The 19,563-nt window shown below is 49.6% G+C and overlaps 1 protein-coding gene across 1 annotated transcript; it reads right to left on the reverse strand.

Moving 5' to 3' along the window:
• Positions 1 to 823: 823 nt before the first annotated feature.
• On the reverse strand, positions 824 to 18,374 carry PTPN6 (protein tyrosine phosphatase non-receptor type 6). Its single transcript, XM_034787106.1, is given in 19 exon segments — positions 824 to 1,330; positions 1,705 to 1,841; positions 1,992 to 2,089; positions 2,311 to 2,462; positions 3,093 to 3,160; positions 3,660 to 3,814; positions 4,263 to 4,394; positions 4,557 to 4,706; positions 4,805 to 4,884; positions 5,386 to 5,482; positions 5,896 to 6,009; positions 6,134 to 6,250; positions 7,417 to 7,639; positions 11,435 to 11,629; positions 11,965 to 12,087; positions 12,381 to 12,406; positions 12,408 to 12,435; positions 17,734 to 17,834; positions 18,216 to 18,374. Coding segments are annotated over 17 exon segments (1,896 nt in total). The 5' UTR covers positions 17,748 to 17,834; positions 18,216 to 18,374; the 3' UTR covers positions 824 to 1,330; positions 1,705 to 1,717.
• Positions 18,375 to 19,563: the final 1,189 nt, after the last annotated feature.

Here is a 19,563-nt window from a genome sequence, read left to right on the forward strand (position 1 = left end):
TAAACAGACCCTGCTCTTTTCCCCAAGAGTTGGGCTGTGAATCAGGGTCCAGGGCCCATTCCAGCTCTGATCATTCCATTCTCTCATCCCAAACATTTTGCTTGTAGCTACAATTGGAAATGGAATTCTTTGAACAATTGTTTAGGATAAGAAGTGACAGTGTTGCTGTACAGCCGTTGAACAGCTACTCCCTCCGAACCAAGATGTGGCTGCATTTCAGTGCTTGGCAAACCAACCCTATATAAGCCCTACCCAACCATCAGTGTGAGTACCAGGCTTAATTAGCTAATTCCAGAAATGCCCTTCCAGAGGCTCAAATGAAAAAATGTTATTCTGCATGAATAACAGCATGTTTTTGAGCAGTTAGGACCTCAGCCACTGACTGCACAGGGTAAAATCCACAGTTGTTGACCATATCCCAACGCAAGGAACTGTCTGCTTCAGCCAGAGACAGGGAATGGGATAGAGAGCCTTTCACCTCTAGGGCACCGGATCCTAGGTGGGCCAGGTAAGAGGCACTGGCTGGCTTAGGGTGGGTTTGGAATACCATATGGGGCCTTTCACCACTCAAGCATTGGTTCCAATCCAGTCCCAGGTCAATGGACTGCCTGGTGTGACTGGCACACTGGCAATTCACCCTAAGGCAATGACACTTGGGCATATGGAGAGAACCTGCTAACAGGTTCATGCACCAGGCCGTGGCAGAAGCAAGGAAACCGACTGTTCCACTCCCTGCGCTAGGTCTGTGTGGCTCAAAAACAAAAGTATTTTAAAAAACAAAACCCAATTTTTGGTGAAAACTGAAAACACCAGAGAATAAAAGAATCGGACAAAACTCCTGGTTTATTTACAAAGGAAAGCAAAACCAACAGCTCAAATCCATGAGTATTTACAGCATCACAAGGAGGCGAGTGGACCCGCAAGGCTGAGGAGATGGTGGCACAGGTGGTGGGCAGGGAGAGAATTTTCTCTTGGATCAAGGGAAAGCTGAAAGGGGTTAAGCAGCAAGCATCTAAAGGGCCAGTGTCAAACAACAGCTGATTTAGCAGGAGCAGCTAGTCTCATGCCGGGGTTGAGGTTAACTCCTGTGGGGGCCTGTCTCCCATAAGAGGAGCTTGCGAAGGACAAATGGGGCTGGAGATGAGCCTGAGCCATTAGTGGCCAAAGAAAATTAGAGGATATTATTTATCTGACTGTTAAAAAGTATCTTAAAGCAGCAGGCTGGACAGCAGAACAGATGGGACGTGCCTACTGGACTGAGGGCACAAGGACAGCGAGGGGATCCCAGTCACTTGACCTAGGACAGGATGTCTTCCGTAGCTGAGGGGAGCTGGAATGAGAGAGAAAACAGCAGATGAAAAGTACTGCCAGAATGCAGGTCTACACTACAAAGTTGTCAGCACAGCTGTGTTGGTCTGGGGGTGTGGCAAAACCCCCACCTAGATGCGAGATGCTGACAAAAGAGGGCCTCTGTTGACACAGCGAATGTCCTTCAGGGGGATGGTGCTACTTGCTGACAGAAACACTCCTATGCTGTGTCTCCATTAGGGGGCTCTGCCAATACAGCTATCCTGGCAAAACATGCTGCATAAACAAGGCCATAGAGTCAGGTGGGTCTGCACATAAAGATCTTATTGGGGCACCCAGAAAACAGAACGACCCCCACTCGCCAGGATATGATCCCAGCCCAGATCCTGATCGCACCTGCAGCGGGAGGTTATTTTTTCTTAAGTGAGCCCTTCAGTTTCTCCTTCTCGGACGAGCGCTGCTTCCGCACTCTCTCATCTTTCTTTCCTTTGGCGTTCTCTAAGTTTTCATAAACTGTTGGTTCCTCCTTCTGCCTGTGAGACAGCGAGAAAGTCAGAGAGGTGAGCAGGGTATGGAGAGCCAGGAGGGCAGCACCAGAATGGTGGGTAGGCCAGGTGGTGGTGGGGAAGGGCACGGCTACCGCCCAGGAGGGTGGGGGACTCCTGATTTGCCACAGCTCTTACTTAGAGGACTTTCGGGAGGCCTTGGCATGTTGGTTCTTCAGCGCAGGTGGGTACGCAATGTTCCCATATTCAGACTCTTTGGATCTCCCCTTCTGAGACTGCATGAGAAAACAAGACAAGAGAGGACTGGAGAATGGGAGAGAGCACAGTGCTGGGGTGCGGGGTAATGGGGCGTGGCAGGGGGCAAAGGGCAGCTGCCTCGTGGCCCCTTATCCCAGGCTAGGACGTGAGGAAATGGGGCATGGTCAGGCTATGACAGACAGCACCTCCAGCAGCATAGCATCTCCTGGGACTGAGTGCACGGTGTCCCCATTCTCACCTGCATAACATCCAGCTTCTTCTTGGTGGTCTCTATGAACTGGCAGATGGCCATGTAGATGAATTTATACTGGGCCTCAGTCTGCACCATTCCTGAGCGCTGGGCCCTTACCATCTGGATGGTCTTCTGGATGTCTATGTCGCAATCCAGCCCTGGAGGTGGTGCGTTGGGGGACAGGGAGAGGCAAAGAGGCAGTTATGGGCTGAAGGCTGCTGCAATAAGTTCCTCACCATATACCTATCCCCAGCCTGCGAGGTCACCAGACAAAATCCTAGCGGAACCTCGTCCCAGCAGGTTCCCCTTGCCCAGGGTGGGAGGAGACACTGGTACCTTCAGCCCTCAGTTCTCTCCCGCTACTCAGACTCCCTTCTTGCCTGCTTGCCTCTAAGTCTACCAAGTGAGAGTGTCAATCCCTGGGCAACACTAACGCTCCACTGACTGAGCAGTTATATCCACAAATGAGAGCACCAGAGATCCAACTACTATCTGGGGACAGCCAACCAGCAGGCATTGCCAGGCTTCCACCAACGGGTCAGTTACAATCCCCAGTGGCAGCCCCCTGCACCTCTCCTCTGCCCTGGCCCTATGGTGGGATCTTTGGCAAAGGGGTGTGGTCACCCTCCCCTGCTATTAAGGTCCTGGGATATTCAAGCAACCGCTTTCTCACCCACATGCCTGATATTTCCCAGCTAGTGAAGTTGCCTTTAGGACCCAGCTGGCGGAGAAGACTGGCCATGGGGCAGAGCCCTGCAGGTAAAGCATAGGCATGGGAAGTATCTTACCTTTGGTGGAAATCGTCTCCACTATCATATCGATGACAATGATGGTTCCAGTGCGGCCAATCCCAGCACTGCACACAAGGGCACAAGCAGAAGTCAGGAGATGGCAGTACCATACATACACATTCCTCCAGCAACTTACAGCCACTGGCAGCAACTCCAAGGGTTTCCCAGGCTGTCCTGCACCCACTGCTACAAAGCAGCCACCTCTGGGGTGTGGCGTGGCATTGTTTAGCAGCAGCACACAAACACTGCACAAGAGATTAGGACAGGAAAGAAGAATGGGATCTCCAGCCTGAGTTTGGGGTGGATTTAGGAAGGTGCAATGGAAGTGCCAGCACTTGGATTTGCCAGAAAAAAGAGATTCACTCGAGTCACAGCGAACAGACACGATCTTTAATGACTGTGAGCAATCAGGGTGTTCAGTTTACAGAGACCACTTCCAGCAGGACCATGACCACTGTGGAGTGTGGCATTTGGAGAGACTGCCCCCTGTGGAGTCAGCAAACCAACTCCCTGCAGCACAGCAGTAGGAGCATTGAAATGAGCAGGCACTGCTTCCACACCCACCTGCAATGCACCACTATGGGCCCAGCCTCAGGGATGCTCTCTTGTTTCTGGTTGATTTGGTCCAGGAAGCTGAGCACCCCTCCCGGCTCACTGGGGACTCCGTGGTCTGGCCAGCTCAGGTACTGGTACTGCCAGATCTCTCGCACAGCCTTACACTAGGGGGCAACAAAACACACATATGGCAGGTTGTGCACAGTTCCACCCCATCCTCCCCATGTCCCCCAGTCCCTTAGGTTCCCATCCTGCATGACAAAGGGACTGAGGGTCTCTGCCCATTAACCTCCAGACTGAGAACAGGCCAACTTAGTTCCCAAACAACAAATGACAGAGAGAGGGAAACAATATTTGGTCAATGAAGCCCTCCAGCTAGACTGGAACAGGGACCTAGGGGTGAAAGCGGCCATGCTCCATCTCCTGATCCTCAAGCCTGCCAGTCTCCCACTCCTCCCAAACCGGGGACCAGACTGGAACCAGGACCATAAAAGTTACAGGTCCCTTTGCCTAATGTCACCTGAAATGCCACAGTCACTAATTCCCAACCTTGAAGGTTTAGCCACAGCGAAAGTCCCAGGAACAATTAACGCTCAGGGGCATGGCACTCACGTTGTCGATTGGCGAGAGACAGAGCTGTCGGAGTTTGTATTCCAGGGCATCACGTTCTCCAATATTCTCCACCATATAGGGACCATACTCTTTGGTGCTGCCCTCCTCTGGCCAGTAGGGGACGCACTTGTTCTGTGAGGAAACAAGAAGCAAAGGTGATGACTGAAACGAGGAGACAGAAGAAAAATCCCTAGGGAGAAAGAAAAAGGTAAAGCGGTGAGTGGCTGGGGGTGGGGAGGAGAAAGGAGGAGGGATGGATGCAAGACATGGCAGCAGGCCCTCTGAGACACCTACCCTCCCTTTCTCCACCTCCCGGGTGGTCATCACAATGATGCGAGAGTTTTCCTGCCACACCATCTGCCAGAAGTCATTGACGGTGGCATCCAGGCAGCCCTGGCTTGCAATGTATGTCTTGGTGAATTCATCTGGGCTGACCAGCTGGTTCTACAGAGGGGCAAATGGACAAGGAAAGGGAAGGGGTTATAGGAACCAGGTGTCCTGTGCCCGCTCCCCAAGACATGGCAGCATTCCTGGAGGCTCACCTTGATGTAGTTGGCATTGATATAATCTGCTCCGGGGATATTTGGGTCCCTGCCTTGTAGGATTACTCGAGAATGATCAACTAGGGAGGCAAGGAAGGGGTTAACACAACACTGAGGTATCCCCCCACCCCAAAATTCAGGCATTGGTCCCACATGTAGCCCATTCCCTACACTCCAGATTAATCCAATGGGCCCATCAAACCCTGTTTCCCCACCATCCCTCATACTGGATCAGACTAACAGGACCATATAACCCAGTGCCCCCCACTTACCCTCTGAGACGGATCAGCCCAATGAGCCAGTGTATCCAGATGAGCATGCACACCCACACCCAGAAGGGCATGCAGAGGAGGCAATGCCTCTCACTAAATCCTTTATGGCCTTAAATACCCAGTCAGGGGCCCCTTGTAGCTCATCCCCACAGGAGGGCAAATAAACCCCAGCCAGTTTGAGGCTTCCTCTGGGGTAACTCTAGGCAAGGCTCTGCCAGGTCTTCACTGCCCCTCTATGTGTCAGGCCCTCCCGTTGAGGCAGGAACATGCAGCCCCTGGATGTCTTCCTGATGGGAGGGCAGGACTCACAGGGCAAGATGTTCTTATACCGGTTCTTTCCCTTGTTCTCAGGTCTCTGCCCCTCATGCCGATCATACAGATGCTTGGCCTCCTGTTTCTGCAGGCTCTGAAAGGGGAAGGGTAATCGTTACGGCAGAGCAACCCACTGTGATTGGTGTGGGGAGCACTGAGGGGAATGGGAGCACAGAGAGTAAGGATGGTCCAGTAGCTAGGGTAGTAGGCTAGGAGACTCGTGAGAGCTGGGTTGAGTTCCCTGCTCTGCACAGCCTTCCTGTGTCTCAGTTCCCCAGCCGCAAAATGGGGCTAATACCCTGCCCTAGCTCACAGGGGTGTGGGGATGATAAATTCATTGAAGATTGTGAGGCGTTCAGATTCTGTGGTAATGGGGGCCAGGTTCAGAGATGACCTGACATAGAGAGGTCATGATAGGGATGAATCCATTAATGGAGTAGGGAAAGAGAATGAGATTGGGAGCAGGGTCTCCCAGAACATGGAGACAGTCACAACACAATCACTTACATCAAATTCTTCCCAGAATCCAGCCTTGGCTGTCTCCTCAGCCAGGCTCTGCTTGTTCAGTTCATGCACTCTGTTCTCAATGTCTGCCGCATTTACTCTGGTGGCATAATAGGGCTGGGTAAGGAAGAAGGGAAAGGCTTGGTAAGCAAGAGGGATAGGACAGAGATGGACACATGCTGTAGACAGGGACAGAGGGTGAAGCCCCCAAAAGTATCCCTGACACAAGGACCCCATTTACCTGTCTCAGGTACACGTAGGATCCGGACACCTCCTCGATTCCAGTTTTCTTGAAATGCTCCACTAGGTCTGCCAAGCTGTCAAACATCTCAGCACCTCCAACTGTGTATCTCCCATTCTGGAGAGAGTAAAGCTGTGTTATTCACATCCCCTAATGGACCCACTGCCCCCCATGGTGTATCTTACAACCAGTGCCATGGGAGGTTGTTACACTGGGACATGAAGCCCTGGGTAGGTCTTGTAGGTCTTGCCCTGTTGAGTTTGAAGCACCGCATCTCATGTGGTATGTGTCACACCCTCCTGGCATGATGAGCAACTGAGAGCTTGTTCTGGTACCATCAAACTTGTAAGTTGGTGAGCTGACCCCAGGTGTCCTGCTGCATGGATGGAAACCCAGGGAAGTCAACTTCCACCCCCCCCCCCCCAGCTCTTGTTTAAGGTCAGTTGTTTTGTTTCCCCATAATTCACCTGCATACACTCTCCACTGTCCCAAACCCACCCATGTTAGAATCATAGAAGATTAGGGTTGGAAGAGACCTCAGGAAGTCATCTAGTCCAACCCCCAGCTCAAAGCAGAACCAAAGCAGGATCATCCTCAAAGAAGGATCATAGTATGGAGTGAGAGAAGACCTAGTAATGTGTGGGTTGATCTTATCCACCAGGCTAGGCTTAGGGACCTCAACAAGGTCTTCTCTCCTGCAAGAGGCTTGTAGCTCCTCAGCTTCTCATCACAGCTCAGTAGCTCATTTCTGGAACTCCCTATGAAGTTTGAAGAACCCTATAGAGCCAAGGAGACCAAAAACAACTGACCTTCCTTCTCTCCGCTATCTTCATCTCTGGCCTCCCTGTGTCACACTTTGTTCCCTGTCCCAGGTGCATAACTGTCTGGTTCAGTCTCCAGATTCAACTCTCCTTCAATCTCACAGGCTCCTTTGAGGCTCTGCACATCTCTGCTCTGTCCAATGTAGGAGCTCCCATTGCTACCCAGCTCCCTTCCTGTCTTCCTGCCACTTGTGTCTGCACTAGACTCCTCCCTCATCCTGGATGCAGCAAAATCAGCCATCCCCCACAGCCACTGCTCAGACCAGGCAAGGACTAAGGAACCCGACAGTAGGCAGCCAAGCCCTTAGCATGGATTTCATATACATTGTTGGATACAAAAACATTCCAGCAGTTTCCATATCTTCCTGTTGGTAAAAATAGATCAAACATCTGCCACAGATAAATGTTTCCTTCCCTCCCTCTGCTTGCTCCCTTCCCTGCACCCTGCCCCGTCCCTCTCACCTCACACATGATCTTGACATGGGTGACCTTAAGCCGAGCCCCAGGGGTGCCAGCAGCCCCAGTTGGTGGGGCCTCAGGCCCAGCTTTGGGTTGGTCAGTCAGGACAGACAGAACAAAGTCACCAGGTTTGCTGAGGCTCTCACGCACCAGGAAAGTCCAGGGGATGGCCTTGGACTGGAGCAGAGACTCAGCTGCTGGGCCAGATAGATGCCCATGGTACCACCTGGGAGAAAATGGGACAGGGTCAGACAAGAGCAGGGGACTGCAGGGCCAGAGGGAAGCCAAGTGAGGTACAGGACCTGGGGCACATGGGGATGAGGTATGGGGGAAAGAAGTGGAGGGACCAAGAGTTAGAGGGGAGATGAGTGGAAGGTGCCTGTGGCTGAGCGAAGCCAGGAGGGACAGGACCTGAGGGGTGTCAAGGTGGATGGGGCTGGAACAATAGGGACAGGTGAGCCAGGGGCAGGGAGCCCGAGGAAAGCTAAGTGGAAGACAGGTTTAATAACTGTGAGACATGGGGAGGCGGGGCGATGTTAAGAGCTGTATGTTCTGGCCCAGTCCCCTCACGGGGGTGAGGCTAACACAGCAGGGGTCACTACCCAGTGACTCACTGCAGGGCACAGCCGGGGTCAGTATCCAGTGATGTAAGTAGCTACAGTTACAATTCCCCCTTTATTTGGAAAATGAAATGCACCTGAAACGTAATATAAATGCCCAACCAGTACAGCCAGTTCAATATCACACACACAGATGGGATGTCTAGATTGCCTGATCTGGGTAAATAACCTGCATCCCCTGACAAAGGAGAAGGTTATTCTGACTCTAATTGGACACATGTCATCTCTGATCTCTGAAGCTTGATGGCTTTCAGATCACACAGCCACTTCCTAGTCCCAGAACAGGTCTGGGATCTGTTTGGCCATTGAGGTAGGTCTGTCTCTGTTCACTACTCTTGGTAGTTTTCATTGTCAGTCACTAGGCACGTGTGTTACTTCTCCTATTGCACAAGCCTTCTCAGTAGCATTCTACGTGTCCGCTAGATACAGAGCGCCAATGGAAACTCCTTGGTTTGTCTAGATTTCTTCTGTTCCTCCTGTAGGACTGAACCTCAGGAGAGGCTATGACACTACCTCTCAGTGAGTGGTGCAGCTGTTGACAAGGTTTCCAGTCCCTTCCTTTTTGGAATTAACATTCTCTCTTGCTTGCATTGGGGTGACTCCAGCGTTCTTGTCTATTTTCTTATGTTGCAGTTTCTTGCTCTTTGGTAAGCACTCCAGGGTCACTGGTCTCTGGCTGAAGAAGTCTATTAGCTGGTGGCACTAAGGTCTCTGAACTGGGGACTCTAAGGAAGCCTGTGAGGTGAGTTGTGATAGACTCACAAAGCTAAATAGGGATTCCGTGAATCTGTCAGGAACTTTTTTTATTTTGATTCTCGAGTTCTTTGCTATTTGTACCAACATTTCTGCTAAATGACTGCATTTGAGTCCACATAAAGGCGTGGCATGCGGTGTGGAACTGATACATTAATGTGGACAGCAGAAATGAGCCACTCGTGAATTGTGAGCCATTCTCTGCTACTAACACGTCTGGAATCCCCTGGTGAGCTCAGTGCTTCACAGTGGTTATTCCCTTGCTACTCAGCGTGGTCTGCAACAGCTCAATCTTCTAAGAAGCTGAGTACTTGCTCACTAATAAGAGGTTCCTATTTAGTTCTAGTAGATCTAGCTCAGGGGTAGGCAACCTATGGCACGCGTGCCGAACTGATTTTCAGTGGCACTCACACTGCCCAGGTCCTGGCCACCGGTCCAGGGGGCTCTGCATTTTAATTTAATTTTACATGAAGCTTCTTAAACATTTTAAAAACCTTATTTACTTTACATACAACAATAGTTTAGTTATATATTATAGACTTATAGAAAGAGACCTTCTAAAAATGTTAAAATGTATTACTGGCACGCAAAACCTTAAATTAGAGTGAATAAATGAAGACTTGGCACATCATTTCTGAAAGGTTGCAGACCCCTGATCTAGCTCTACCCTAGACCAAGGGTGATCATGTATTTCATGTGATGTCAGCCATCCCTTTGCATTTGGCTTCCTCTATTGACGGAGGTATTGTATTTAAATTTTATTACCTTTGTGGCAGCATTCTTGTGCGGCTGGACTAGGCCACCTCCAGCTCTCTTTTGCATTCTTAGTACCCAGCTGCAGGCCATGGATTATGATCAGTACTTCTCACTTCATGCTGTGTTGTATTATGACACAACCTCCTCTGTACATGGTCCCATCATCAGCAATTTCCTCTTGATGGTCCCAGTCAGATTGGAGATCCCTGGACTGCTCCTCTCGACCATCCAGCTAGAAGGACTTCCTCAGCTGTTAGCTGGGTCATTTGTGTTTTCTTATTTGAGTTTGTCAAATTTTCTTTCAGAAGTAGTTGGTAAATGAAACCTATTTACTTCAAATCCTCTTTCTGAGGCCACTATTCCCAGGCAGGTTTGGCATGACAATAAGCTGCTCACTTGGCCCCTCTTTCACATTTAATCAGTGCTGTGGCAATTTCATGCGCCTGTTTTGAAGTCCAGGCTGTGCTTCAGTGGTTGCTGTAATGTGGCTTCCAACTCTTCACGGTCTGTTTCTACCTTGAACAGATTAATGAAACCACTCACAAACTAAAACGATTCCCAACATTTCTTCTTCATCTGAGCATCGGGCTGTGGTGACTTAGTAAAAGCACATGCTACCAGCTGATCATTTTGCATGTCAGCTTAGGGGCAGAGGGAACTGTTTGGAGAGCAAGAAATGGCTGTGTGATTAGCAAGCCATCGAGGTTCAGTTTGTGATTTACACACCCACTAACACTGAAGTAAATGGCTGTGGATCCTGGCTGTCACACAACAGTGATATAAACCCTGTCACCCTGACCTTGATCACGTGAGTGGGGCCAGGCAATGAAGAAAACCTCATCACGCCTTACAGGATCTGGCCTGTCTTCAGACACCTAGGGCAGGCTCCTCCCAGCCTGGGGTTCTGGGGGGGCTGGAGGCAGGCAAGGGGCTCTTTTTGCCCTGTCTCATTGCAGGGCTGGGCCTCTGTTCTCCCCATCTGCAGAGAGGAAATAGTTAACCCCCCTGTGGCCCAGCTCAGGGAAGACACGTGATGGAAAATCTCTCAGGGAGAGAGAGTGAGAAAAGGAGCTTTCGTAAGAGCTGGGGGGAGAGAAGTTTCCAACCGCAATAGTAAGGGAGGAAGCTGCAGAGCCCCAGCCCAAGCCAACGGCCCTGACTGGAGCAGACAAAACGCTGAGGGACACACATGCTGTGCCCCACACAGGACCGCAACCCTGCCCCAGGGCGAGGGGCACTGCTGTGGAACAGCCACCCACCACCAGGGGGCTGAGAGCACAACACAGTGCAAACCACCTGATTTGATTTAGGAACACAGTGCCAAAGACATATGCAAATAGGGGAGGGGAGGGAGACCAAATGGGGACTGGAAAAGCATAGTCTGAGAGGTCCATCAGCAGGATGCCCAGCATGGAATAGCAGGGGCTGCAGGGCAGGTCTGCGGGCCATTGGCAGAGCTGTGTGGGGAGCCCAGCACTGGAATAACTGGGGGGGCTGCAGGGCAGGAGTGAGGGGCATTGGGTCATACACTGCAGGCCTCTTCTTGTAACTAGCATCACAATTTTCACTTTTAGCAACAAGATATAAATAGCAAAACCGATGAGACAGCGGAAGTCAAAGTTGCCAAATATAAGCAGGGCCCACATTGAATTTCACAGACTTGCGTGCAAAGGAGCGGAGAGGGGGGCATTTTATATTTAGTTAGTTCTGGAGTAGGGGCTGGGCTATGATCTCAGTCCCAGACAGTTTGGTACCAAAACTGTGTTCAGGGGGGTGAAGAGGGGTGTACCACGGGAATTAGCCCCTCAGTTCACAGGTGTGCAGGATGAGGCTGTGGGGGTGGGCATTAGACCCTCAGTAAAAGACTCGTGGTTGCTCTGCTTACTCCATACCTTTCTGTAGTGGGATCGGAGCAATTCAGTGGATACCTCAGGTCTATTACAGTCCCATCTTTATCCTGTAGTGAACCCTGCTGCTGTGTGTAGTACTCCACCAGTTCAGACAGCGTGGCAAACTTCTCCCCTCCATAGAGATCATAATAATCCCCGGTGTTCTGGATACGAATGTGGGTCACCTGGTCACCCACCCTGAGGGATGAGGCAGAGAGGAGTCTGGTGAAGTACAGGAGAGGTTCAGGAAAAGGGGAAGGGAAAGTAAAGTCCCTCCCAGGACGGGGTGCAGGGGGAATGGGGCCAGGAAGTAGGGATGGAGGGTGGGTCAGACAATGATGCCCCTCGGGTATCTTTTGGGCAGGGGGCAGGATGAAGGGAGGGAGTGATGGGGCTGGAAAGCACAGCCCCATATATATCCTGGGGATGGTATAGGCAGAATGGGGCCACGGGAAAGGGAAGGGGCAGAGAGCGAAGCATCCACATATCCCTGGGATGGCAACAATGTGCAGGATGGGGTCTGAGTTACCCACCTGACAGAGAGGGAGAAATCTCCCTGATTCTTTCGACTGGGTCTAGCCAAGAAGCTTCCATGAACTCCTCGTCCCTTGAGTAAGGCCTCAGCTTGCAGTCCACTCAGGTCCCGGTGGAACCACCTAGGTGAGAGCAGAAAAGCAGGAAAAAGTAAACGCTGACAGACAGAGGGTTTACAGCTATACCTCCATGAGGGGTCTGTACAGTAAACAGAGTGGTCCCCCGAAAAGGATCCCAACCCTTGAGGGGGTCGTACAACAGATGGCCTGGGAAGGTCCTCTGTCACACACCCCTGGGGTATGATCCCAGACCCATCCCCAGGAAAGGACTGTACTGGGGGTGAGTGGAATAGAGCAAGTGAGATGATTTCCCAACACCTGTCCCACCCGCACCACCTTCTCAACTCCCCTCTTACCTCACCATCGTCGAGGGAGAGCAGCCAAGGGGCTGGGTATCTACAACCAAAGGAACTTGAAAAACGTAAAGAAAAGAGCTTTTAATGCTGACAAGAAAAGGGAAGTAAGCGTCTGCTGTCTCTGCTCAACTCCCTAATGCTGAGCTCCTGATGCGTTACTCTGGCCATCTACCTCTCCAGTGTCCCCCTCTCTCAGTCCATCTGCCTCTCTCTGACTCTGACTCCCCTTCTCTCCCCTTCTCACTCACTCTCTCCCTGTGGCGGGGCACAAACAGAAGAAAGGCAAGTGCGTGGCTCAGATAGCACACAAGTCAGGGAACAGGAAGCGTCGCTGAGCCATCAGCTCTTCAGCCCTGAGCTGCTTTGCACAAACTTCTGCTTCTCCTTTTGGCTTCCCCCCCCCCCCTTTTTTCTTCTCAGTTATTCTTGGTGTGTTCCCCGCCCACCCACGGAGGGGTTACTTTGGTGACCTCTTCTGTGGCCCGGTCTACACTCACGCATTTGGGCATTGTAACTCCCCTCCCCACCAACATGTCAGTAACATGCTTCACACCAAACACACAAAGCTTCTTGCAATGGTGCAGAGCAGATCATAGCATCATTGCAACTTGTATGGGGTCACTGCACAGCTGCAGGGCCAATGCAGACAGCAAATGCTGGCCCAGCAGCTGTAGTGGTGCAATTAGTCCCATCCCACAATGTTTGTTGCCACGAGGTAAGCCACTCCATGGAGGTCTGAAAGCAGCTGAGACTGTACTCAGCTATTCTGAACTATCTAGCTTAGCATGAAAGAAAGTGCCCTCCCAACACTCCTACAAGGTAGAGAAGTTATTCCCATTTTACAGATGTAGAATTGTGGCATAGGGTAGATGAAGTGTCTTGCCCAAAGAGTCTGTGGCAGAGCCAGGCATTGACCCCAGGTCTCCCAAATTTCAGTCCAGTGCTCTAACCACAAGACCATCCTTCCTTGCTCTGCCTGCCCTTGATCGACTTTTGGGATGTGCCTGAGAGATGAAGAGCATCAGTGGATTAGCCAGGGTTGGGGCTACCCAGGTTACTGTTCAGAGTGCAGCACATATACCTACACAACCCAATGGCATATGCATCACCTGGTGCAAGCAGCATGGGGCTGCAGAGTCCAAATACAGTATATTAAGTCCAAAGTAGCTGAACTGGAGATACAGAGAGAAATATTAATAGCTATGGAATATAGGGATGTTAGAACTGACTTTCCCAATCCTCCATTTGAGGGGGAGAAGTGGAGAACTAGGGGGTCAAAGAGATGGAATCCATATTCCAAAGAGAGGTAGAGGAGGCTGGTCCTTCCTCCTCACCACAAGAAGGGTGCTCCAGAAGATGGGGATACAGATGTGAGATGTACACAGGCTGAATATTTTGTGGAGATTTGATCATTAGACTATTGATAACTGGTGATTGTAAGAACTGTTCAGTGACTTTTCTACCAACTACAAAGGTGGCAAATCCTACACATCTAGACAGACTACTAGTGGTGGCTGAGGAGGAGCCTGTGGTACACTCTGAAACTGATGACACGGGGAAGTGTAGGAGAGAAGTCCTGGAAGCTATATTTAGATTGCTAGAAAGAATGCTTAGTTCCAGGGGCTTTGCAGCTCTTAAACACTTCTAGTTCCATACAAAAGACTAGTTAGGTTAGGGGAACTTCCGAGTCTCAACATATGGCTACGAAGCTGATGTTAAGAAGAGGGATTTACATTTAACTGGCACAGGAATTTGAAGGGGGGCAGGGGGAGGGAGAGAATTTATACAAGGAATGGGCAGCACCTTAGCAAGGAACTAGATTACCAGCACAGAAAAATAATAAAGTTTGGGAAATTGCTTCAACTAGAACTGGGCAGCAGCCAATAGGTGCTAAGGAGCACTCAGGTTAGACAAAGACATCTTGTTAGAGATGTCAATGATTCAAAGGCATCACTGTCCAGTAGAGAGTAGGCAGAAATTACTGCTCCACTGTAGCAGGGGCAAGTTTAGATCACAGAGATAAATTCTGATTGTCACTAGGGTATCAGAATGAGGAGTTAAACAGCAATAGGCACCTGGGCAAAAATAAAACTCATCAGATGAACTGCTAACAAGAATATGCACTCTCATTAAAATCAGCAATTATACCGGAGGGTAGCAAATGTACCAATCCTTGCAAAAAGGCGCTAAGTGTGACCATGGGAATTACAGACCAGAGAGTCTTACTTCTGTACCAGGAAAATTGGCTGAAACAATGATTAAAAATAGCATTATAAACCAACCCTCTGTGTGAACATAACAAACAGGGACAAACATCACAGCTTCTGCAAAGGAACATTTATTATAATTCTTTGAATTTATCAATAAAATAGTGGATTAAGAACTGGCTGACATAGCTTTCAAAAAACCTTTATTAAAGGCCTTTACAAGAGACTGCTAAGAAAAGTAAGTAGCATGCGGTGAGAGGTGAAATTCTGTCATGGAATGGAAACTGTCTAAGAGAAACAAGGAGTAGAATAAATGGGCAATTTCCATGTGACACAGGGTTAGGAGTGGAATGCCCCACAGTTTTGTAATGGGACGGTTATTTAACATATTTCTTACTGATCTGAAAAGGGAGTGAGCAGTGAGGTGGCAACATTTGTACATGACACCAAAATATTTATGTTGGTCATGACAGGATAAAACTGAAAAATTTCAGAAGGAGCTACCCAAGTAAGATGAATGGGCAGCATGATGGTGGATTGAATTCACTGCTGACAAGTGAAAGGTAACGGACATTGCAAGGAATAATGTGAACTCATCCTACATCTTATTGGGTTCTAAATTAACTGGAACCTGGGTGTCCTTGTGGAGGTTCAATGAAACATCTGCTTAACGGGCAGTAGCCATCAAAGAATCCAACAAGGCTTTAAGATGCAGACCAATGGGATGGAGAAGAATTACTGGAGCTATACCAATGTTGTTGCACCAATCAGTGGGATGTCCTCACCTGGAACACTGTGCTCATCTCTAGTTACCCTCTCTCGGGTCTGGAAAGACTGGGACTGTTTAGAGAGGTAACAAATAAGAGGGGACAAGAAATGTATACATGACAGTAGCGGTAGGGCAGCAACTAGAGACTTGAGATGCATTGTGCCAGGCAATGCATTCATATTAGACACAGAGATAGCCTCTGCCTCAAAGAGCTTACAGTCTAAATAGATAAAACAAAGGCCATGTCTACACTCCCAGCACCGCAGCAGCACAGCAGCACTCTTCCTACAGTGACAAAAGGGTTTTTTCTGTCAATGTAGTAAATCCATCTCTCTAAGGGCTCTTAAAATGCTGCAGTGGTGTAGCTGAGCCACTGTAGCGCATCAGCGAAGACGCTACCTATGCCAACAAGAGGTAGCTCTCCTGTCAGCATAAGTACTCCACCTCCCAGAGAGGCGGTAGCTAGGTTGACGGGAGAATTCTCTGGGGGACCTAGCACTGTCTACACTGGAGACTAGATTGGTTTAACTGTATTGCTCAGGCAGGTGGATTTTTTACAGCCCTGAGCAACGCAGTTATACCTACACTTGGAAATTAGGTTGATCAGGCCTAGGCGCAGTAAATAGGTCAACAGAAGAATCCTTCCCTCAACCTAGCCATGTCTATTCTGGGGCTTACAACCTAACTATGGTACCGAGGGTGCAAAATTTTTCACACCCCTGCCTGAGCAACATAGCTAGGTTGAGCTAATTTTTAAGGGTAAATTCGGCCAAAGAGTGAGAGGTGAAAAGGCACAGAGAGGAACGTGACGTGCTTATGGTAACTCAGCAAGTCAGTGACAGAGCCTGGAACAGAAACTAGGTCTCCTGACTATGCTGTCTGTCTAATAATAACACGGACTTGGATAGTGAAGGTGAATCAGGCACTCCTATGCACTGTTTCTCATAACATATGAGCAAGGGGACTGTCAATGACACTGAAAGGGAGCTAATGTAAAGCTGATACAACAAATTTGTTTTTTAAATACGTGTTATTAGTCTGTGGAATTCAGCACTGCAAACTGCCATACCAAGGACTTGTATGCAGTGTAGTTGTAGCCACGTCAGTCCCAGGATATGAGAGACACAAGGAAGGTGAAGTAGTTATCTATTATTGGACCAACTTCTGTTGGTGAGGCCCTGAAGAAGAGCTCTGCCTCCCTCACCAACAGAAGTTAGTCCAATAAAAGATATTACCTCACCCACCTTGTCTCTCATGATACCATGGGCTTAGCAGGATTCATATAAGGACTGGACATTTATATGGATAACAAGAACACCCACATTTACATTAGATAAGAAAAAACAGCAGGATAGTACATCTCCTGCTGCCGAACATAACCCAATCACTAACTAAGGTGGGTAAGGAAGAAACTTCTCCTGGAAACAAGTTATTGCACAATAAACCAAGGGATTTTCTACACATTAATCTGAAGGTAATTGGCTGCGGCCTCTGTCACAGACAGAAGACTGGACTAGACAGACCAGATCTGGCAGTTGCTATGTTAATGCTCTGCCTGGTCCCTCCTCCAGAGGAGAAAAGAGAGAGTGGAAGACAGATGGAAAAAATGAGCATTGGAGCTATGCCCCAGTGTTCTTGTACCATGGGCATGGGAGCAGGGACGGAGAGGAGAGACCTCATTAAGGGTCCTCATTCCATTCTCACTGACAACTCTACAGCGCTAAGCACTTCAATTCATTGGGTACTGACCATGGCTTAGATGTCAGCCAGGGACACATGTGGCTCAATTCTTCCAATTCAAGCCACGGTGGAGAGGGGCCCCTGGTATGCTGGGCTCTGTGATTCTTGTGACACTGTGGAATCCAGACCCTTCTGCAGAATTCAGAATTTCAGCAGCCATTTCAAAACAATTCAGCTGCCAGCCCTTTTGGCTGTATAGGAAGCTTTCTGAAAGTGCCTTCCTGCAGTGCTGTCTGCTGGAATCTGCATAGCAAACACTTTTGGTGAGTGTCAGAACTGCTGGGTTCAATTCCCAGCTCTGGAAGGGGAGCAGGGCGAGTGGTTTAGAGTGGGGAGAGGCCTGGCCTCAGGGGTTCTATTCATGGCTCTGCCTTTGACTTGCCATGGGACATGGGCCAATCCCTTCCCCATCTGTGCTTCAATGCAAATGAGCCTTTACTTTTGCTAGGGTGAGCAGTACTGATCCCCAATACAGCCCTGCTGAATCCCGTCACTTCTGCTCCCTTATAGCCCCCTTGCCCACTCCCTCTAGGGTCTTCACTTCCCTGTCTGCCTCTCACTTCCTAACTATTTCTCCCCCACAGGCCCCTTTGATCAGACCCTAAAGCCAACAAACCCCCTGGAGAAATACACTCACCCACAGGATGGCATCAGGTCCCCGGCCACAGGGGTCCCCACTGAGGAGGAAGGAAGAGAGTCTCAAGGGGATGGAGTACTGCAGCTCTCAGTCAGAGAAGCCTAGTGAAAAGGAGATAAACAATACTGAAGATACCAAGGAAACAGGAAGAATTTCCTGGGAAGGGGGTGCAGGACTGAAGATCGTTACAGACCCATGGAGTGGGGGTAGCACCCAGAGGGAAAGCATGGCTAATTTCATGGGGCCTGGGACAAGATGGTTAACGGACCTGACATTAGGGTGACCAGACAGCAAGTGTGAAAAATCGGGATGGGGGTGGGGGGTAATAGGAGCCTATATAAGAAAAAGACCCCAAAATCGGGCTGTCCCTATAAAATCGGGACATCTGGTCACCCTACCTGACATTCCTAGATCAGGGCTGGTAAGAGTCCCCTGACTCGTCTGCATCTAATCCAATCAGTAAGGCTCTGAATGCCACTTACCTCTCCAGCCCTAATACTTCCCCACCCACATGATCACAATAGTTGGGGTGAGGTGGGGCAGAGGGAGAAGGAAGAAGCCTGAGATCAGGCCACCGGGCCCAGGACAAAGGGCTTCCGTCTCACCACTTGCAAATCTCTCTCTGAGCGAAGTTAATAAATAGATAGGCAAGTGGGGGAGGGGACATCCAACCTGAGGGGGTGGGCAGGTGAGCAAGGGAGGAACTGCCTGTTCTCCCCGCCTCCTCCCCACTAAGTCTACGCCCTCACTGGAGGACTGGTAATAGAATCACAGAGAACACATAAGCAAATAAAACTTGGTCACCTGGAAGCTGCCACCTGAGCCACAGCTCTGGGCCCTTCCAGTCCTGGGCTCCCCATACAGCCCTGCCAATACCCCTCAGTCCTGCCCTGCAGCCCCCTGCTATTCCAGCACTAGGCTCCGCACACTGCTCTGCCAATGTACCTCAGTCCTGCCCTGCAGCCCCCTGCTATTCCAGTGCTGGGCTCCCCACACAGCCCTGCCAATGCCTCTCAGTCCTGCCCTGCAGCCCCCGCTGCACACAGTTCCCACATAGCTCTGCCATTGGACTTCATTCCTGCCCTGAAGTCACATCAGTCAAATGCCCCTCATTCAAATCCCAGAGTACCTACATTCCCCACAAATGTGGTGTCCCCTCACTTTTATTGTTGAAAATTAAAATCAGAAATGCAGATCATGAGGCTGAGGCTATGTCTACACTTTAAATGCTACAGGTCTATCTATTCCTCCCACCACAGGTCCCTTTTATCAGGCTCTAAAGCCAAGAATGCACCTGAAGGTCTACACTTAAAATACCATTGTGCTGCTTCAATGTAAACCTTTACTACAGCAATTGGAGGGTTTTCCCATCACTGCAGTAAATCCACCTCCCCGAGAGGTGGTACCTAGAGTAACGGAAGAATTCTTCCATCAATCTAGTGTTGCCTACACAGGGACTTGGGTCAGCTTAACTACATCAGTCAGGGGTGTCACATCCCTGAGCGACATATCTGGGTCAATCTAATTTTCTACTATAGACCCACCCTGAGTTATAGAGGCCTTTACTTTCAAGAATTGTGCAGCTTCTTAAATTTCATGCATCAATAATGTATTGTGCCCCTCATTTTGGGTCTTTGTCACACATTGGCCCTGTCTAGACTAGGAAAATAAATTGTGTTTAAGAATACTTTAGCCAACATCTTTTAACTTACACATTGTTAAACACTATCTTTTAAGAAGACACAGTTTAACACCTTTAGAAACACGTTACCTTGTGGTGATCAACCCTAGGATCCCGCTAAAAGTGTTAAACACACCTAAACTAGTATA

This window comes from Trachemys scripta, chromosome 1 (assembly GCF_013100865.1).
Source record: "Trachemys scripta elegans isolate TJP31775 chromosome 1, CAS_Tse_1.0, whole genome shotgun sequence".
NCBI classification, from domain to species: domain Eukaryota; kingdom Metazoa; phylum Chordata; order Testudines; family Emydidae; genus Trachemys; species Trachemys scripta.